This window comes from Wyeomyia smithii, chromosome 2 (assembly GCF_029784165.1).
Source record: "Wyeomyia smithii strain HCP4-BCI-WySm-NY-G18 chromosome 2, ASM2978416v1, whole genome shotgun sequence".
NCBI classification, from domain to species: Eukaryota; Metazoa; Arthropoda; class Insecta; order Diptera; family Culicidae; genus Wyeomyia; species Wyeomyia smithii.
The window spans coordinates 101716391-101732028 of NC_073695.1; the positions used below are offsets into that span (position 1 = coordinate 101716391).

The 15638-nt window shown below is 40.8% G+C and overlaps 3 protein-coding genes across 9 annotated transcripts in view; 1 reads left to right on the forward strand and 2 right to left on the reverse strand.

The window, feature by feature from the left end:
- The first annotated feature begins 410 nt into the window (after positions 1–410).
- Positions 411–2052, forward strand: LOC129726141 (probable malonyl-CoA-acyl carrier protein transacylase, mitochondrial). The gene is made up of 2 exons (XM_055682818.1): positions 411–1549; positions 1607–2052. The coding sequence occupies exons 1-2, from the start codon at positions 776–778 to the stop codon at positions 2021–2023; spliced, it is 1191 nt and encodes a 396-aa protein (XP_055538793.1). The 5' UTR covers positions 411–775; the 3' UTR covers positions 2024–2052.
- Positions 2034–5264, reverse strand: LOC129726140 (cytoplasmic tRNA 2-thiolation protein 2). 2 transcript variants are annotated; one of them, XM_055682817.1, is made up of 2 exons: positions 3487–5264; positions 2034–3435 (listed from the first exon to the last, which is right to left on the reverse strand). In XM_055682817.1, exon 2 carries the CDS (start codon positions 3392–3394, stop codon positions 2069–2071), a length of 1326 nt encoding a protein of 441 aa, XP_055538792.1. In that variant the 5' UTR covers positions 3395–3435; positions 3487–5264; the 3' UTR covers positions 2034–2068. The 2 variants fall into 2 exon arrangements, with proteins under 2 accessions (XP_055538792.1, XP_055538791.1); XM_055682816.1 differs by having other exon boundaries at positions 3482–5264.
- A 143-nt stretch (positions 5265–5407) lies between these two features.
- LOC129726139 (ankyrin repeat domain-containing protein 11) overlaps positions 5408–15638 on the reverse strand; it is an 88022-nt gene continuing 77791 nt past the window's right edge. For all 6 annotated transcript variants that reach the window (XM_055682809.1, XM_055682810.1, XM_055682812.1 and 3 more), the window contains 2 exons: positions 7743–8625; positions 5408–7006 (listed from right to left, as the gene is read on the reverse strand). In XM_055682809.1, the coding sequence (XP_055538784.1) occupies positions 5587–7006; positions 7743–8625 (2303 nt within the window). In that variant the 3' untranslated portion in view covers positions 5408–5586. The remainder of the gene's footprint in view (positions 7007–7742; positions 8626–15638) is intronic.

Genomic DNA, 15638 nt, shown 5'->3' on the forward strand with positions numbered 1-15638 from the left:
CCAGTGATAAAAATCGTCGTTCGTCGTGATGTAGCTAAACTGATACATGATGGCAGAAGTCTCGCGGTTATAAAAATAGTACCTTCAAGGTTTGGGACATTTTAAGCAATTCTTCAACGTTGGTTATTGCTCCGAATAGAACAAACGGTCTTTTCACCAATATAACCTGCATGGCAATCGATCGAGACAATCAGCTGTTTGTTCCTGGGGGCGAAACAGGCAGATTAGTGCCCACGGGGCCGATAAAAACCCCGATAGCCTGACTCGATTCCCGTTGTCATGATTTCACTCTCAAAAACGCAAGATTAATATGCTCAGCAAAGTGTTCAGTTCCTAGTTCACTTTTTCCAGCAACGGCTACAGTGACTTTTGGTTTTTGTGTTCGTTTTTTTGTGTATACTGGTAAAACCATTATGTAGAATATCAGATATCTGTGTAATATCTGTATTATACTAAATGTCTGTATAAAATCTGTAGGCTTATGCGTGTCTGTATCGCAACACAGAAAGTCTGTATAATACAGATTTGTCTGTATATCTGGCATCTCTACCGGCCGCAAAAACGAATTCGACATAAGACATTCGCTGTATACTTCTGACGTTACTCAAATGCGAAAGTTTTGTGTACAATTACATATTTTGATGATTTTAAACTCGTTTTTAAAAAGGGAATTTAGCTTTGAACTAAACAAATTACCTGGAGTGTTCTGTTTATGTTTAAGCTATGGTATATAATTGTGAATCAGTATAGGAAATTATTTGTTTAGCGCCTAACAATGTATAACAAAACAATCGTTCTAAATTTACGCCACGCCAGTCGTTTGTTTTCTAAAAAACACTCGAGCGAACCGAAAGCCTTGGGAACAGACAAAGTACAAGATTTACTTAACAACGCTGCTACGTTTGATAACATCCGGTCACATAGCGAGCAAGATTCTTGGGCCACACTCCCATACGTGGAAGGCACACATTTTCACCGTAATCAGGCGATGAAATCCGCCAGACCAAAGATCGATCCTCGTGAAACCAGTATCATTCTCTTTCCCGGTCAGGGAGCACAGTATGTTGGTATGGCGTCACGACTGCTCAAATATCCAGGAGCACGAGATATTTTCGCCTTAGCCAACGAAGTACTTGGATATGATTTGCTCAAACTATGCCTGGAAGGTCCCAAAAGTAAGCTAGATCAAACAGTTTACTGTCAACCTGCTGTTATGGTTTCTTCGTTAGCTGCTTTGGAACAGCTAAAAGAAGAGAGGCCAAATGCGATAGATAATTGCTTTGCCACGGCAGGATTCAGTTTGGGAGAAATTACTGCCTTAGTGTTTGCGGATGCCATACCTTTTGATAGAGCACTTCGTCTTGTGCAGGTTCGAGCAGAAGCAATGCAATTGGCCAGCGATAGTAATGAAAGTTCCATGGCGACAGTTCTTTACGGTCCCGATGCGAAAATTGGAGAAGCGTGCAAAGAAGCGCTAAACTGGTGCATTCAACGCGGAGTTGAAAATCCAGAGTGTAAAATAGCAAACTATCTCTACCCCAGTTGCAAGGTACGTTTTACAACTGTTTGCTTTACTGTTAAAAATTTTATCATGCATTTTTATTAGGTCATTGCTGGGAGTAATGAAGCTCTCAAATACATTGAAGCCAACACGAAACTTTTTGGTATAAAGCGGATCAAGCGTCTTCCAGTGAGCGGGGCCTTTCATACCGACTTAATGGCGTCTGCTGTGGAACCGTTTTCAAAAGCATTGAAAAAAATCAATATACAAGACCCTATTATAAGTGTACATTCGAATGTCGATGGAAAGCGATACCGAAACGCAGGCCATATTCTGAACCAATTGCCAAAGCAGATCGTACGGCCCGTTAAATGGGAACAAACGCTCCACAATTTATTCGAACGAAAAGTCGGCGAATATTTCCCCCGAACGTTCGAATGTGGACCAGGACAGGGACTGAAAGCAATCCTCAAACAAGTCAATGCTAAAGCGTGGGACTCAACATTTAGTGTACAAGCATAGAAATACGAAATAAATTTTATATAGTTTAATGATTTGTTCTAATTATTACGTTAATTCTAAAAAAATATTTCTGCAACTATGACAGAGCTCCTTTTTCAGTGGACCGACTCTGTCTTCTTGGTCCAGCTCCCCGGTAACAGCTTTCGTTGCGTCTAGTTCCATTGAACGTGTACTTTCTAGAATTTCCTCGTGGCTTAGATTTACATTGATACGAGATGATACGGTTCTTGAAAATTCGGTTGCAAAGAGTGTGTCTGAATTGTGAAAATCTAGTTCAGCGTGACAAAGTTTGCACCTCAAAGGCGTTATAGTGACTTCGCCAACCTTCAAAGTTTTATCAAAAAGTCTAAGAACATCCTCGATTTCCGAATCACTTGTATTAGCAGCCAAGTTTTGTGGTACTGCTAATTTATCGCCTGTTCGAAACACTGTAGAAACTGTAGATGGAAAGGTTTTCTGCAAATCATCCACAAATTTGGAAGTCAAATTCTGTAAACTTGCCTTCTCTTTAAAAGGCACTTCTGTATCCAAAATTTGTAGTGGCTTTTCTGAAAAAGCAATATAGTTCCTAATTTCATCCGGGTTTATATCTCGCATCGGACGGATAATTTTTATCTCTTCTCTATCGTCGCAAAAAGCGACATCTAAAGCCACAGATCGTCCTCTGCCAAGTGCCACGTTTAAGAGCAGAGTTTTAGCGAGACTGACTCCGATATCTGATAAAAAGACATATTGGCACTCTAGCTTTTTAGCCATAACATTGTAAGTATGCCTTCTAATTTGTACGATAAAATCTTGTTTTGCCGTTGTACTCCTAATATTATTCAAAACAGCAATTATTTTGTCTTGGTCGACTTGAAAAGAATCGTCTAGTCCTTCATCTCCAGTTGAACAGCAATGTTGTCCCCCAAGCATTGCGATATATGAGGGATAATTAAACTGTTTCATTAAATTTATTTTCTCCTCTGTCTTCTTTACCCAAGCATCCTTATTTCCAAACAGGAAATCCTCACTTACGAGCAGTAAAACAGGATCGATTCTGAGCTTTTTGAACGATTCCTGTTCGATTCCATGCTGGATCATATCCAACATAGTAACGTTCTCCGGAGACCCGTCAAACACAACTAGGATTTTTGATCCTCGACGGACTATTTTCGTTGAACCAAGAGATGCCCGGAACTTATGACGAACGTAGTGTAGAAAACAGTTTTGGCACTGTGGCTCCTTGATCATCAGCTTCAAAACAGCCGGTTTTTGTTGACACTTTCGGCACATTTCTCCTTCAGCCAAAGTACTAGTCATTGGTGAGTCCTCTCGCATCAAGTGCGGAGCGCCCTCATCTCCGAAGTCTTCCTCGCCTATGCTGCACATCCTTGATAGCAATCTCCTCAGCTGAATCGTTCTAGTATAGACTAACAGTGGTATGAATATTTTGAACTATTTTTTAAAGCCTATTACCTCACTTAAAAGGAAAAAAAAAACTTGTTACTACTTGCGAACACCGTAAGGCGAAACTTTTGATCACGTATTTTTTGTTTACATTTTTAGTGTTGAAATTTTGACATGCTTGATTTTACGCAGAGATGCCAGATATTTTTGGAAAATGTACGCAACTGCTCGAAAACCGAAAATATCATTTATATGAGCACTGATATAAATCGAGACGTTTCATCCGAGAGTTTCAACACATACATTTCAAAATAGCACTGGTTGAGGATTTTATAAATTTAATTGATTAAAATAAACAAAAAAAAACTTTTGATTAAAGTGGTGCTGCCCATTCTCTAAAATTTTCGAAGTTCTCTTGAAATACCTGCCGTGAGATGATAATGGAACCAATCAAATTTCGTTTTGGCTTTTTGCTATCATGTTCAACATTTCCATGTGACGATGAACCACTTCAATACTCATAGCCATGCAACGACATCTAGAGCAGATTTGGATGGGGTTTTTGACGTTTTCTGTAGTAAAGGAATTTTCAGTCGCAGTAAAGGAGTAGAAAATATAACAACGTCGGAACGTAGCATAGCAACTTCAACAAACAATGGGCGTTTTGTTATTTAAATTTCGTGGTGCGCATGCGCGGATCAAAATAAGCAAAACTGTTCATGAAAGTTGCTATGCTACGTTGCAAAATTTTTATGGTTTTCACTCAGTTACTGCGGTTCAAAAATACCCGACCTACAGAAAACGTCAAAATGAGCTGCGTGTCCTGTCCGCCATTAATGTTCGTGGAAAGCTAGATAGAGGGCAATACACAAACAGTTGCGCTCACTGGTGTGTCCCATTAACCTGTTCCTATCTAATCAATACTCATTCTGTAAAATTATTCGTATATGTAACAGTGAATGGCAATGAACTCATGTCATGGGCTCACAAATTAATTTGTGCACGCTGTCAGCACTATAAAAGCAGAAAATTTCTTGATTTCTAAATTATTCAATAAGCAATTATGATGCATATTAAGGGTTGCCATCTGCAGTACTTTATTGGCTCGCCTTTCCGACTTTTTAACATTATTTCAGATATGTATATACACTAAAGTCGCTTTTTACGCGGGGGATTCATGCCGCGTAAAACAACCGCGTAAATTCCGGAATGCAAGTAAAAAAACCGCGTAAATTCCGGAAACCGCGTAAAAAGCGACCTTAGTGTACAAGCATTTAGGTCAGAATAAACACTTATCCAGAATTCGGTAATCAAATATAGTATTGTTATAGGGCAATGATTTAGTGCTTACGGTGATTACTGGTTACTTGGGTATTCTGTAAACATTCAATATTCAAAAGGGATAAATTTCTTCAAATTTCTCATCGAGCTTATAATTTATCTTTTGTAAGAAAGCTACTGAATTTTGAGTGAAATTATTCTCTGCGATTGGATTCCGCTGAAAAATCGCCTTTTGACTGTACCGAAACATTCAGCTTGTATAACCGAAAGGTCGTTAGTCTAGTTTGCCGTCTCTCGGTTAGATTTGCCGAGAACACAGTCAAATGCGTACCGAGATTCTCGGGATGAAATGACATCTGTCGAATACTGGTTTCTCGAGATTCTCGGCAAAATAGATTCAGCCGAGATGGTTGCCGATCACTCGGCTGACCAAATCTCGGCACAAATAATTGAGTTGAGGCCTTTAAAAACAAATAATTGAGTTGAGGACTTCAAAAAAAATCTCCGCCCTCCAAAGGGTTCGGAATAAGGACAATTTAAAATGCTGGTAGTAAAGCGTCTCGGGTTTTTTTCTAAATCCTTTCTTGATGGTTTACTTTGTGCAGATTTTTTATTTACGCTTTCATAACGCGATTTTTGGGATTACCGAGGGGTTTTACACGGATTTTCGATCCCTCGCGTAAAGAAACCTAACTGTAATTGAAACTTTTTCAATTAAAAAAATAACAGGCATATATTGATTAAAAAATTTAATCATACTTAAACTAATTCATTTTAAGATTTGTCTTACATAAAATACAGTATGAACTACTGTTTGTAAATCTACAGGGCTATCTGCTACATAGCTTATCTATGAGTGTCATTAGCTCTCGCATTAGTTTTTGTATCGGACCTTAGGCCGGTAATAGATCAAAATCGTCGCTTACATTTACCATCGGCACATGGGTATCATCAATAACAGGTTTTGCCTTAAATTCACAAAGTAGATTTTCCTTCATCTTCCACTCCCAGTCCATTTTCTGGACCGCGTGCAAACTCTCCGCCTCGTTATGATGTCGCAGGAGCATAGCTTCCTTAATTTTTTCCCATTTGTCGTCGACATCCTGTAGCCAACTGAGGAACAGTCTTCCGTTATACCGAGATCTTGCGTTGCGATCTTTCTCCTCCTGCTCCGGAGTAATTATATTGTACACTTCTTCATCCTTTAGAATAGTGCATACAGAAAAGGGCAGCGATTGGTTAGCGAGAGCCCGAGCTGCGCGACCATGCACTCGCAATATTTCTTGTTCGACTGCTAAAACAAGTTTTTCCTTTTCAACAATGTGTTGCATTTTCAACTTGTGGCGTTCTTTTTCTTGAAGGCCGAAAATATCTTTCATTTGTGGTTGTATCGTTGTTGGAGGTTGAATATTCGGCTCAGATGGAGTTTTACCAGCCAGAGCGTAAGCGCAACGATTCAGTAAGTAATCTTTAAAACCTTGTGGGGGTTTGGGTTGCACTGGGAATAGACATCGTTGCCGTCGTTCGATTTGCCGTCTGATATTTAGAAACATTTGATAACAGTTAGTGATTGGCTGATCGTGCGGGTGTACGTCCGGAGTTTCGTCTTTAATTTCTTTTTTCTCTTCGTTTGATGAGGACGCCGATGCTGTAGAAGCTGACACAGTGGATGAGCTTGACGCCGTTGAAGATGACGCATCCTTGCTAGTTTTAATTTTCCTCTTTCGTGGGTGCACTGCCGTTTCTGATGTGGTACTGGAACTTGTAGTATTCGATTGATTGTTCTGGTTTACATTTGAACCCGCATTACTGCCACTAGTACTGCTAGTAGTCGTAGTTGTAGAAGAAGTCGAAGTAGTTGAAACAGGTGGACTTTTTGGATTACTGTTGCTTCCACCATTGGTTTCATTTTCTGGTTCTGCTTCTTTCTGATTGCCGCCGGCGGCCGGACTTGCGTGGTTGCTATCCTTACTAGACGTTCCACCACCGGTACTTGAACAGCTTCCTCCACCAGCGCTACCTCCGGCAGCTGCATCACCACTGTTAGAAGCCGGAGAGGGTGCCGCACTGCTCTGCTGCATTTGCGGGGATGAGTTGTTAGAACGATCTACCGATCGATCGCTCTGATTATCTTTACTGCGGCTTCTGTCGCCTTCCGATGAACCAGTCCCTCCTCCGCGATGACTTCGCAGTACGCGAGCTTGAGCACGGTCTTCGCTCGATTTTGATGTCGTCTTTTCGTCCGAACTTTTGGAATCCGACGGGCTTGCGGAACGAGACGAGGTGCTCTCTTTGTCGGCACTGGAATCATTACTGGAACGAAAGCAATGGTAATGAAGGTAAGTGTACGAAGATAGCGGATATCGAATGACAATTTTGTTGTTTAGCTATAAAAGGATTTCTGATTCATATGTATCAGCTGAAAGAATGTAATTTTCTGAGCAAAACGTGATTTTAAAAAAAAATTGAATTAAGAATAAAAATCGCTCGGAATCTATTGAATAACAGTTGGTACATGGGCGAACTGTCATTAAATGGTGTTTGAACAATTTAAATACATGATTTGAAAACCGAAGGACGATATCTTCTTTTAGTCACGTTTTTCCCAGAGAACGCAGCTTTCTCAGATGATATATAAAAGCTAGTCTAGCTGAACAACACTATAATGGAAATTTGAGGACCCCACAGCAACTCAAAGCGATTTTTATGGCAACCTTTTCAGACGTCAATAGATGCTTTTGAACCAAACATTCAAAAAAAAAAAAAAAAGCATCAGCAATTTGACGATTGACACGAAAAAATGATTTCACTACACGATAATGCTAGGCCTCACAAAGCAAAAGTAAGGAGGATCTATAAAGAAACACTGAAATAGAAAGAATTCTTTTGACGTGGTAGCGTTTTTTTGCCAGAAAAAGGCGAAAGTGGAAGAAAATGATGCAAAATACTTGATGTAATTAGAGCGTAGTAACATCTCCACAATAAACTATTAAACATAGTAAATTTTAATTTTTTTACAAAAATTGGAATTGATAAATTCAGTGCATACCTGTTGGAAGAGGCAACCACGTATGGCAACGCGGCATGATTCCGTGCCGAAGCATTTTTGCCATTTCTGGAGCTTCCGCTGGCATCAGTATCGCCACTGGAGCTTTGCTGTGGTATGACAATCTTGAGCGGAGGAACCTTCGGCCCGCCACCACTTGGGAAACTTGTGTCGCTATTTTTGCTACCGCTGTCATCCCCTTCACCATCGCTGTCGTTGGTATTATTGTTGTTGGATCCTTTGTTAGTAGAGCCGACTGTTCCCCCGGTTGCGGGTTTAGGGCTTGCGCATGGACTCTTACGATCGAGAGCACTTTTGCCCGTCAAACTCAGATTTTTTGACGGTGGTCCCGATGATTTACTACTCTTCTCCAGTCGTGGAGCAGAACCACGGTTAGTTCCTGCTCCGCCTTTTGTGGTTTCCTTATTAGTTGTGTCTGAATCCTTACGCTTCTTTCTTTTGTTATCGTCATCATTTGGTGTGCTAGAGCTGTCTTCCAGAGGATCACTCACTTCCGAAAACGGTCGCTTTGAAATGCCCGAGTTTCCGGCTCCGGAGCTTGTTGATCCAGAAGCTGCGTTGTTTTGATTCGAGTCCCCATCACCTCCGTTTGTGTTACCCTTCTCGGCAGATGATTTCTCGCTTTTGTCGCAATTGCTTTCCTTTTCATCGCTAGAACTGGATCCGGAATCCTTCGGGGTAGATTTGAACTCGTAAATATCATCCTCATCTTTGTTCACAGTTGAAGGAGCCATTGATCCACCACCAGTGCCTCCCCCGCTGCTCGCGGTGTCATCTGCATCGCTGTCCTGATTGGAGCTTTTCTTCGTGCTTCCACCCTCCGATGGTTTCTTCAGCTGCTGCTGAAGACGATTGGCCGCATTGTCTGAAGTAAAAGGAAAAAATGAACACATAAAAGTATGATTTTACACCATTATGTTTGCGAAAATGATCTTTACTGTCTTTTCTAGAGCTAAATACAGTAATAAGACAAGCTTTCAATCTTATCACAATGATAAGATCGACTAGTTGAATCGACATTGTGCTTTATGATCAACTTTCAGACAAAGCCGTACAATGATCATATTTAAAAACAAAAACCATTAAAATAATTGTATCTTTTCAACACATAAACTATTCATTAGTGATTATTTTTCATCCAACATTCGTTGTTTTTTCTTCGGGTGTTGCCTAGCTTTATGAGCCCCTCCCTTTCACCCTAGCTTTTTTCCTGTAGAAAATTCGATGAAAGCAACCGATAGACTCGAAGCAAAAAAAAGTGTTCAGTTGCGATGCGATAACCGAACGAACAATAAGGCGGCAGATGAGAAAGAGGAAATTTCAAATTTATAAATAACAAACGCAAAAATACTACACAACAGACAATTTTTGTTTATTTAGTCTGAGGGTCGGCTGGCGCATTACCCATAAACAAACGACAATGAGACGCTACAAATATGCAACGGGTTTAGTGAGTGTTTGTACGAAATGCACGTCGAAAACCATAAGCTTCAAGTGACCACCGTGGCGCGCACACTGCGCTGTTGCGGAGGTTGCGGCTGAGTCACCGCAAATTTATCTGCAGAAACGTGCTCATTTATAAGACTCATAAATGTAGGGGAATAAAAAAATTGTCCCTCAAGTTGCGGTTGTCAACATTCATTTAATATATTTAGTGGCGGCAGGATTTTATTATCTGTTTTGAGATTTCGAGATTTGACAGAAGATTGTTAAGATATAGGATTAACGCAATGTTTTGGTATCATTCCTACATCGAGAGCTATTTTCAATGGGCAAGTTTGAAAACATACATCAATTTTCTTTACAGTTTTGTATAAACGAGAGTGTCATTTGAAGACAAAATCCTGAGATAAGAAAATCTATATTTTCTTAAACTGCGCAAGATTTCCTTAGTAGTAAAAACAACTAGACTAATCTGAGTATGTGAGTACACAGCTTTGGTGGAAGCTTTCACGACATGTATATATCATAATACTTAACGAATACTGGCCAACAAAGCTAGCACTTAAACAGATTCAGCGTGAAAGTTAACGTTTGATGTAGGTACCGACATAAAGAGTATGGTAATGCATAAACTTCAGCTTAACGGTTGGCTCATTTTTTCGGGCTCCACAAGAAGCCCGGCGAAGATCTCAACTAGTGACATACAAAAAACCGCTATAGGCGACAAAGCAGCATCTACTTCCGCATCAACTGTATTCAACTATTTGCTTCCGCTGTTCGCTTTATGCTGTCAACATACTCTACGCTTGGCGTTTTTATCTCATCTTGCGCGCTGTTCTCATTTTATACTAAACTCGAATAGCAAAGGAAAACATCCGCATCACGCACATCATTCTGCATATATCTCTCCATGTGACGAACGAGCCGCATGCTGATGGAATCGCTCCGACATTGACATCATAGTCTGACTGATAGGACGCTTCCGGGGTTGGCGTGTTCACCGGAAGTTTTCTTTGGGATTTGTATATTTGTATAGCTCACCAAACATGCTCAAAAGTTTGCACCAAAATGACTATTTTCTAGTTTAATCTAAAGAACAAATACTAAACGTGATAGTTGTAAAAATGTATGCTGGCCTCATCCTGTTGTGATTGAATGAGAAATAAATAGCAGGTTGCTGTTAAAAAGATGCATAGATTGTTTAGGTAGCCATCTTCACAGTACGAAATTTATAATTATGGATATGGTTTTCAAAGAATTCTAAGTGCACTGACAACTAGGTACTATGTGTTCGAATAGTCTCTATCGTGATGTCCCAATGCAATATTTTGCTGCGAATAAAAAACTAGTTCAAATATCCCAAGATTCTTGAAGTCCATTATAAAAAAAATGCACCGTTCGGTTAATAATACTGGGTATTCGTGTAACATCAGTACTTCGTGCTGGGCAGTACGTACCATCAGTACTTGATGTAAAATAGTCCCCATTGTGGTCCGAAGTAGAGGTGCACCGAACCATTGCGTGGAGATTGCGGTTCGTGTTCCGTTTGAATAAGGTATATTTCTAAGCCTAACTCACATCTTCAGTTAGCCGAATAATATTTGGTGTATCTATAGTCCGCAGCATCCCACCAGCCGGGAAATGAGTGACCAAGCGAAGATCATGGTGAACAACCCGTGGTAGAACCTTGGTCGTATGCCAACAGGGAAGGAAGAGTGGGAGAGGGCTCACCACCCGGAGAAAATCCCATCCTTTATGAGCGTCTGTATCTCAGATGAGGCGGCTCACAACAGCGTCTGACCCAGAGCGGATGGCTGAATTAGGAAACGTATTGTTTCGAGCGCTAGAGCCAAGATGACAGCCCCATCACGAGATTCGGTAGCGCGGCCCCAGTAAGGCAACCTACCTAATGAATCATACTACAAACAATCAAGAAAATAGAACCTGGAACATTTGGCACGGACCTAGGCAACGAAAAACGGACCACGAATGGGAACTCGGTACCAGGAACTGCAAGTCGCTGAATTTTGTTGGTGTAGACAAGGTGCTGATTTAGTAGTTAGAACCCCGCAAGTTCGGCATCGTGGCACTGCAGGAAATCTGTCGCAAAGGTGAGAATGTGGGGTGTTGGACAGAATACAGGATCGCGTGACCAACTAGGAGGCGATTAACGAGAGGATGTGTTTGTTGAGGCTTAAAGGTCGTTTCTTCAATTACAGCATCATCAACGTGCGCTGGCCGCACGAAGGAAGACCTGACGACGAGAAGAAATCGTTCTATGCTCAGTTGGCGGCAACATTAGACAGCCCTTCGCCACGGGACATCAAGATCGTTATCGGGGATATGAACGCCCATGTTGGTAGGGAAATGATGTAAAGACGTATGATAGGACCTCACAGTATACACACCGACACGAACGACAATGGCCAACGATGCACCAACTTCGCAACTTCCCGAGGTCTGGTGATGAGAAGCACCTTTTACCTAGAGATCATCTGACCACCGAACAACAAATCAAATTGTCCACGTTCTCATTGATGGTCAGTTTTTCTCAAACATCACAAACATACGCTTCTTTCGGGGTGCGGGTATAGACTCGGACCATCACCTAGTAGCAGTACATGTGCGTTCAAAAATATTTCACATACGACAAAACCGTTCTCCTCAGCCAAACATCAGGCAGTCCTGCAGGCTGCCGAGAATTAAGCGTGCGCACTTGACTTGCTTACTTCGACGAGAGAACTATCTGCTTCGACTCTTGACGACGAATACTATAAAAGGTAACGTCGAGCCAACAAAATGACTGGTTTGACGGGGAATGTCGGCAAGCAATGAAGAGGACAAAACTAGTTTGGAAAGTCTATCTAAGCATTACCACCAAAGAGAACATGGCAAAAAATCGACGAGCTCGAAATGGGTTGACCACGATTCTGAGAAAAAAAGAAACGCCAGAAGGAGGACAGAGATCGTGAAAAGCTGGAGCAACTGTTCTCGGTTTATGACACGCGAAAGTTTTACGAGAAGGTAAACCAATCCCGTAAGAGCTACACAGATTGATGATTGCTTCGTTTGTCAAATTTTGCAGAGACAATAATAGGGCATTCATCATAGGCTGTGATGCCAACGCTCACCGTACAGTTTGGGGGAGCACGGGCGTCAATGGTCATGGCGAATGCCTATTGGAATTTCTCTCGTCGAATAATATAGATATTTGCAAAAAAGGTAACAAACCAACATTTGCAAACGCTATCAGAGGTGAAGTTTTGGATCTGACGCTATGCAGTCCAGCAATTTCGGAGAAAATTGCTAATTGGCATGTGTCGGATGAAACCTCACTATCTGATCACAAGCACATTTTGTTTGAATTGGTGGGAAACCATCATCTGTTACTTATAGAGATCCTAAAAAAACAGACTGGGATCAATATGCACAATATTCGCGTAAAGATTTACCTTCAAATTGTAGCAGAATTGAAACAGTTTCAGAACTGGAATCTATGACAATTCTGCTAAATGAAATGGTGATAAATGCATATAATAATAGTTGTCCCGCCAAACAATCGTCATCAAATAGGGACGTGCCATGGTGGAACAAAAAGCTAGAAAGTCTTCGAAAAAATAGTCGAAAACTTTTTAATAAAGCGAAACGTACATCAGATTGGGCTCAATATAGAAGAGCCTTAACTGAATATAGCAATGAAATCTGGAAATCTAAAAGGAGGTCTTTGGTTCAAATGTGTGAATCTATAGAAAGGACTCCAGTTGTTTCCAGATTACAAAAGACTCTTGCCAAAGATCATACCGTTGAGCTTGGCAATCTAAAGCGTCACGACGGAATCTATACTAGTGGTTCTCGTGATACCTTAAATCTAATGATGGAAACGCATTTTCCCGGTTCTATTGAAAAGACGGATTCAGCCATCTCTGATTTAGTTGAAATTTGTTCTACGCAGACTAGCTCTTGGTCTGCTATAACGGAAAATACTGTATCAGATGTGGCGGATGAAATTTTTACGAGAACCAGGGTGGAAAGTGCTATGAGATCCTTTGAGCCTTTCAAGTCTGCAAGTGTAGATGGAATATTTCCAGCATTGCTTCAAAAAGGTGAAGCAATACTAATTCCTTCTCTCATTGAGATTTTCAAAGCCAGTTTAAGGTTGAATCATATTCCATCAAAATGGAGGGTAGTAAGAGTATATCAAACTGTGCAGTGAAAATGGAGCTTAAACGCTGGGAGGAACAAAAGGTGATAACCAATTGGTTGGATGTCAAAAAGTGTTCCCAATCTAAAAGATTTATCACACCAAACGAGAATCATTCGAAAAAGCTCCTAGAGCTGTATTTTGCAAGGGGACACGTATAGCAACTGACTGGGATATATTACAAAAGTTCACATCAATGGACAACGTAATACTAATTCCCTAACAAATAAAAGAGCTACACACCCAGCCCAGATATGCGAAGTGACGGGGAGGGAAACCTGATCATAAGCGGAGCAACGGAATGAGGCGGAAGGAAAGTTAACCTTGGAGTACACATAACATAACAGTGTCCCTTTTTGCCTCTAAAGAACAATCGAACCACAGGTAAGGTCAGACTACCGGCACAGATCTATAAACATGGCAAAAAGGCCTAGTATCAGCACTTCACTGTGTGATTTCCAGGATTTGAGAGGAAGAGGACTGGAAAGGCACGGCTTTGCAGCAAAGGTAGTAAACTCACAGGCTTCGCAAACGTCCGCGACGTTATTACGAAAAACTTTGGGACGGCGGAGGCAATCTACGTCAGACTAAAAGTGGAGGCTGGGAGAGTGTGACTAAACTAATAGGACGAATACTTGGTTTTATGGACGGCGATGAACTCGAAGTGGTAGATGAATTCGTACACTTGGGATCTCTGCTAAACGCCAACAATAACACAAGTAAGGAGATCTAACGACCTATTCAAACTGAAAAACGGGACTATTTTAGCTTTCGCAGGAAGCTTCGATCCAGGAGCATACGGCACCGCACGAAACGGACGATTTACATAACCTCGATTGGGCCAGTAGTTCGCTATGGACTTGAAACCATGGCGCTGCTCACGGAAGACATACGCACACTGGCCGGATTTAAAAAAAAAGTGTGGCGGACAATATTTCGTGAAGTACAAACCAAAAACGGAGAGTGGCGCAGGCATATGAATCACAAACACTACTTGGGGTGTCCCATTGTGCACCTGACGAAGGTCGGGAGACTGCGATGGGCCGGACACGTGACGAGGATGCCGTACAACAGTGCGGTAAAATCGATTCTTTCTAAGGGTTCCACCGGCACCAGATACAGAGGGACTGACCTCAGGTTCTGATATACCAGCCCCTACTCGATTTCTTATTTTCGAGCCGTCATTTAAAAAAAACTATTGAGCCATCTCGAGTACTGGGCCCTCCACCTTCCCATTTACTACGACTTGTTTCCAAAACAATAAATTAATGGTTGAAATCATACGTTTTTACTTTCCAAACATTTTCCGTTCAATAACCATTTCGTTAATCCTTTGAATTGGATCCTAAAGCTATACCAGTTTCATTTGAATCAACCGCGATTTTTGAGCAAAACGAGATTTAAAAAAAATGTTTATCGTTTTTCTTCGATTTTCAAATTGAGACTAGAAAAACTGCTCGAAAGGTCTTAAATGACATTCCACCCATGTACATGGTATATGAGAACACAGTTATATGAGAAAGCAGTTTTTTATTCTTCATTTTAAAATCGAAGGAAACGATAAACATTTTTTTAAAATCACGTTTTGCTCAGAAAATTGCACTCTTTCAGTTAATATATGAAAATCATAAAACCGTGTAAAACTTTAGGACCCAATTAGGTAGTTTCCATATCTATGTGCTTTTATTGCATTTTCATAGACATATAACTTACACTGTCAAATGCTCCTTCTATGTCCTGAAATGCTGCTAATAACACTTCTTTAGATAGATTCTTCGATCATTTTTTCAATTTTATTTACAACTGAGTGAAAAACCATTAACTGTTGATTTTCCACTTTGAATATAAATTGCATTTTACTAAACGGGAAGCTGTAGGAATATACCTTAGCAAATGGCTTGCTTTATATATTTTCGTTTAAGCAGGTACTAAAGTATTGGATAAATTCTGTCAACCCCTGCAGACTTAAATGGAGCAAATGAGTCAGCAGCCCATTCTACTCTAGAAACTAAAACCGACAAATTCTACGGTGGCCTACCGAAGTACTGTCAGGTCAATACCAAGTGAATAAGAAGGGTTTTGACAGCAGTTAGGTTGGCTCCAGGTCAAAACTAGATGGGCTCTGAGAATAAAGAAATTCACTATTATAATGGTGAGCCTGTTTGATTTTGCATAATATGTTTTCAGATACCATGTCAAGCTCATGACGAGAATATTGTAAAACTCGGAATTCT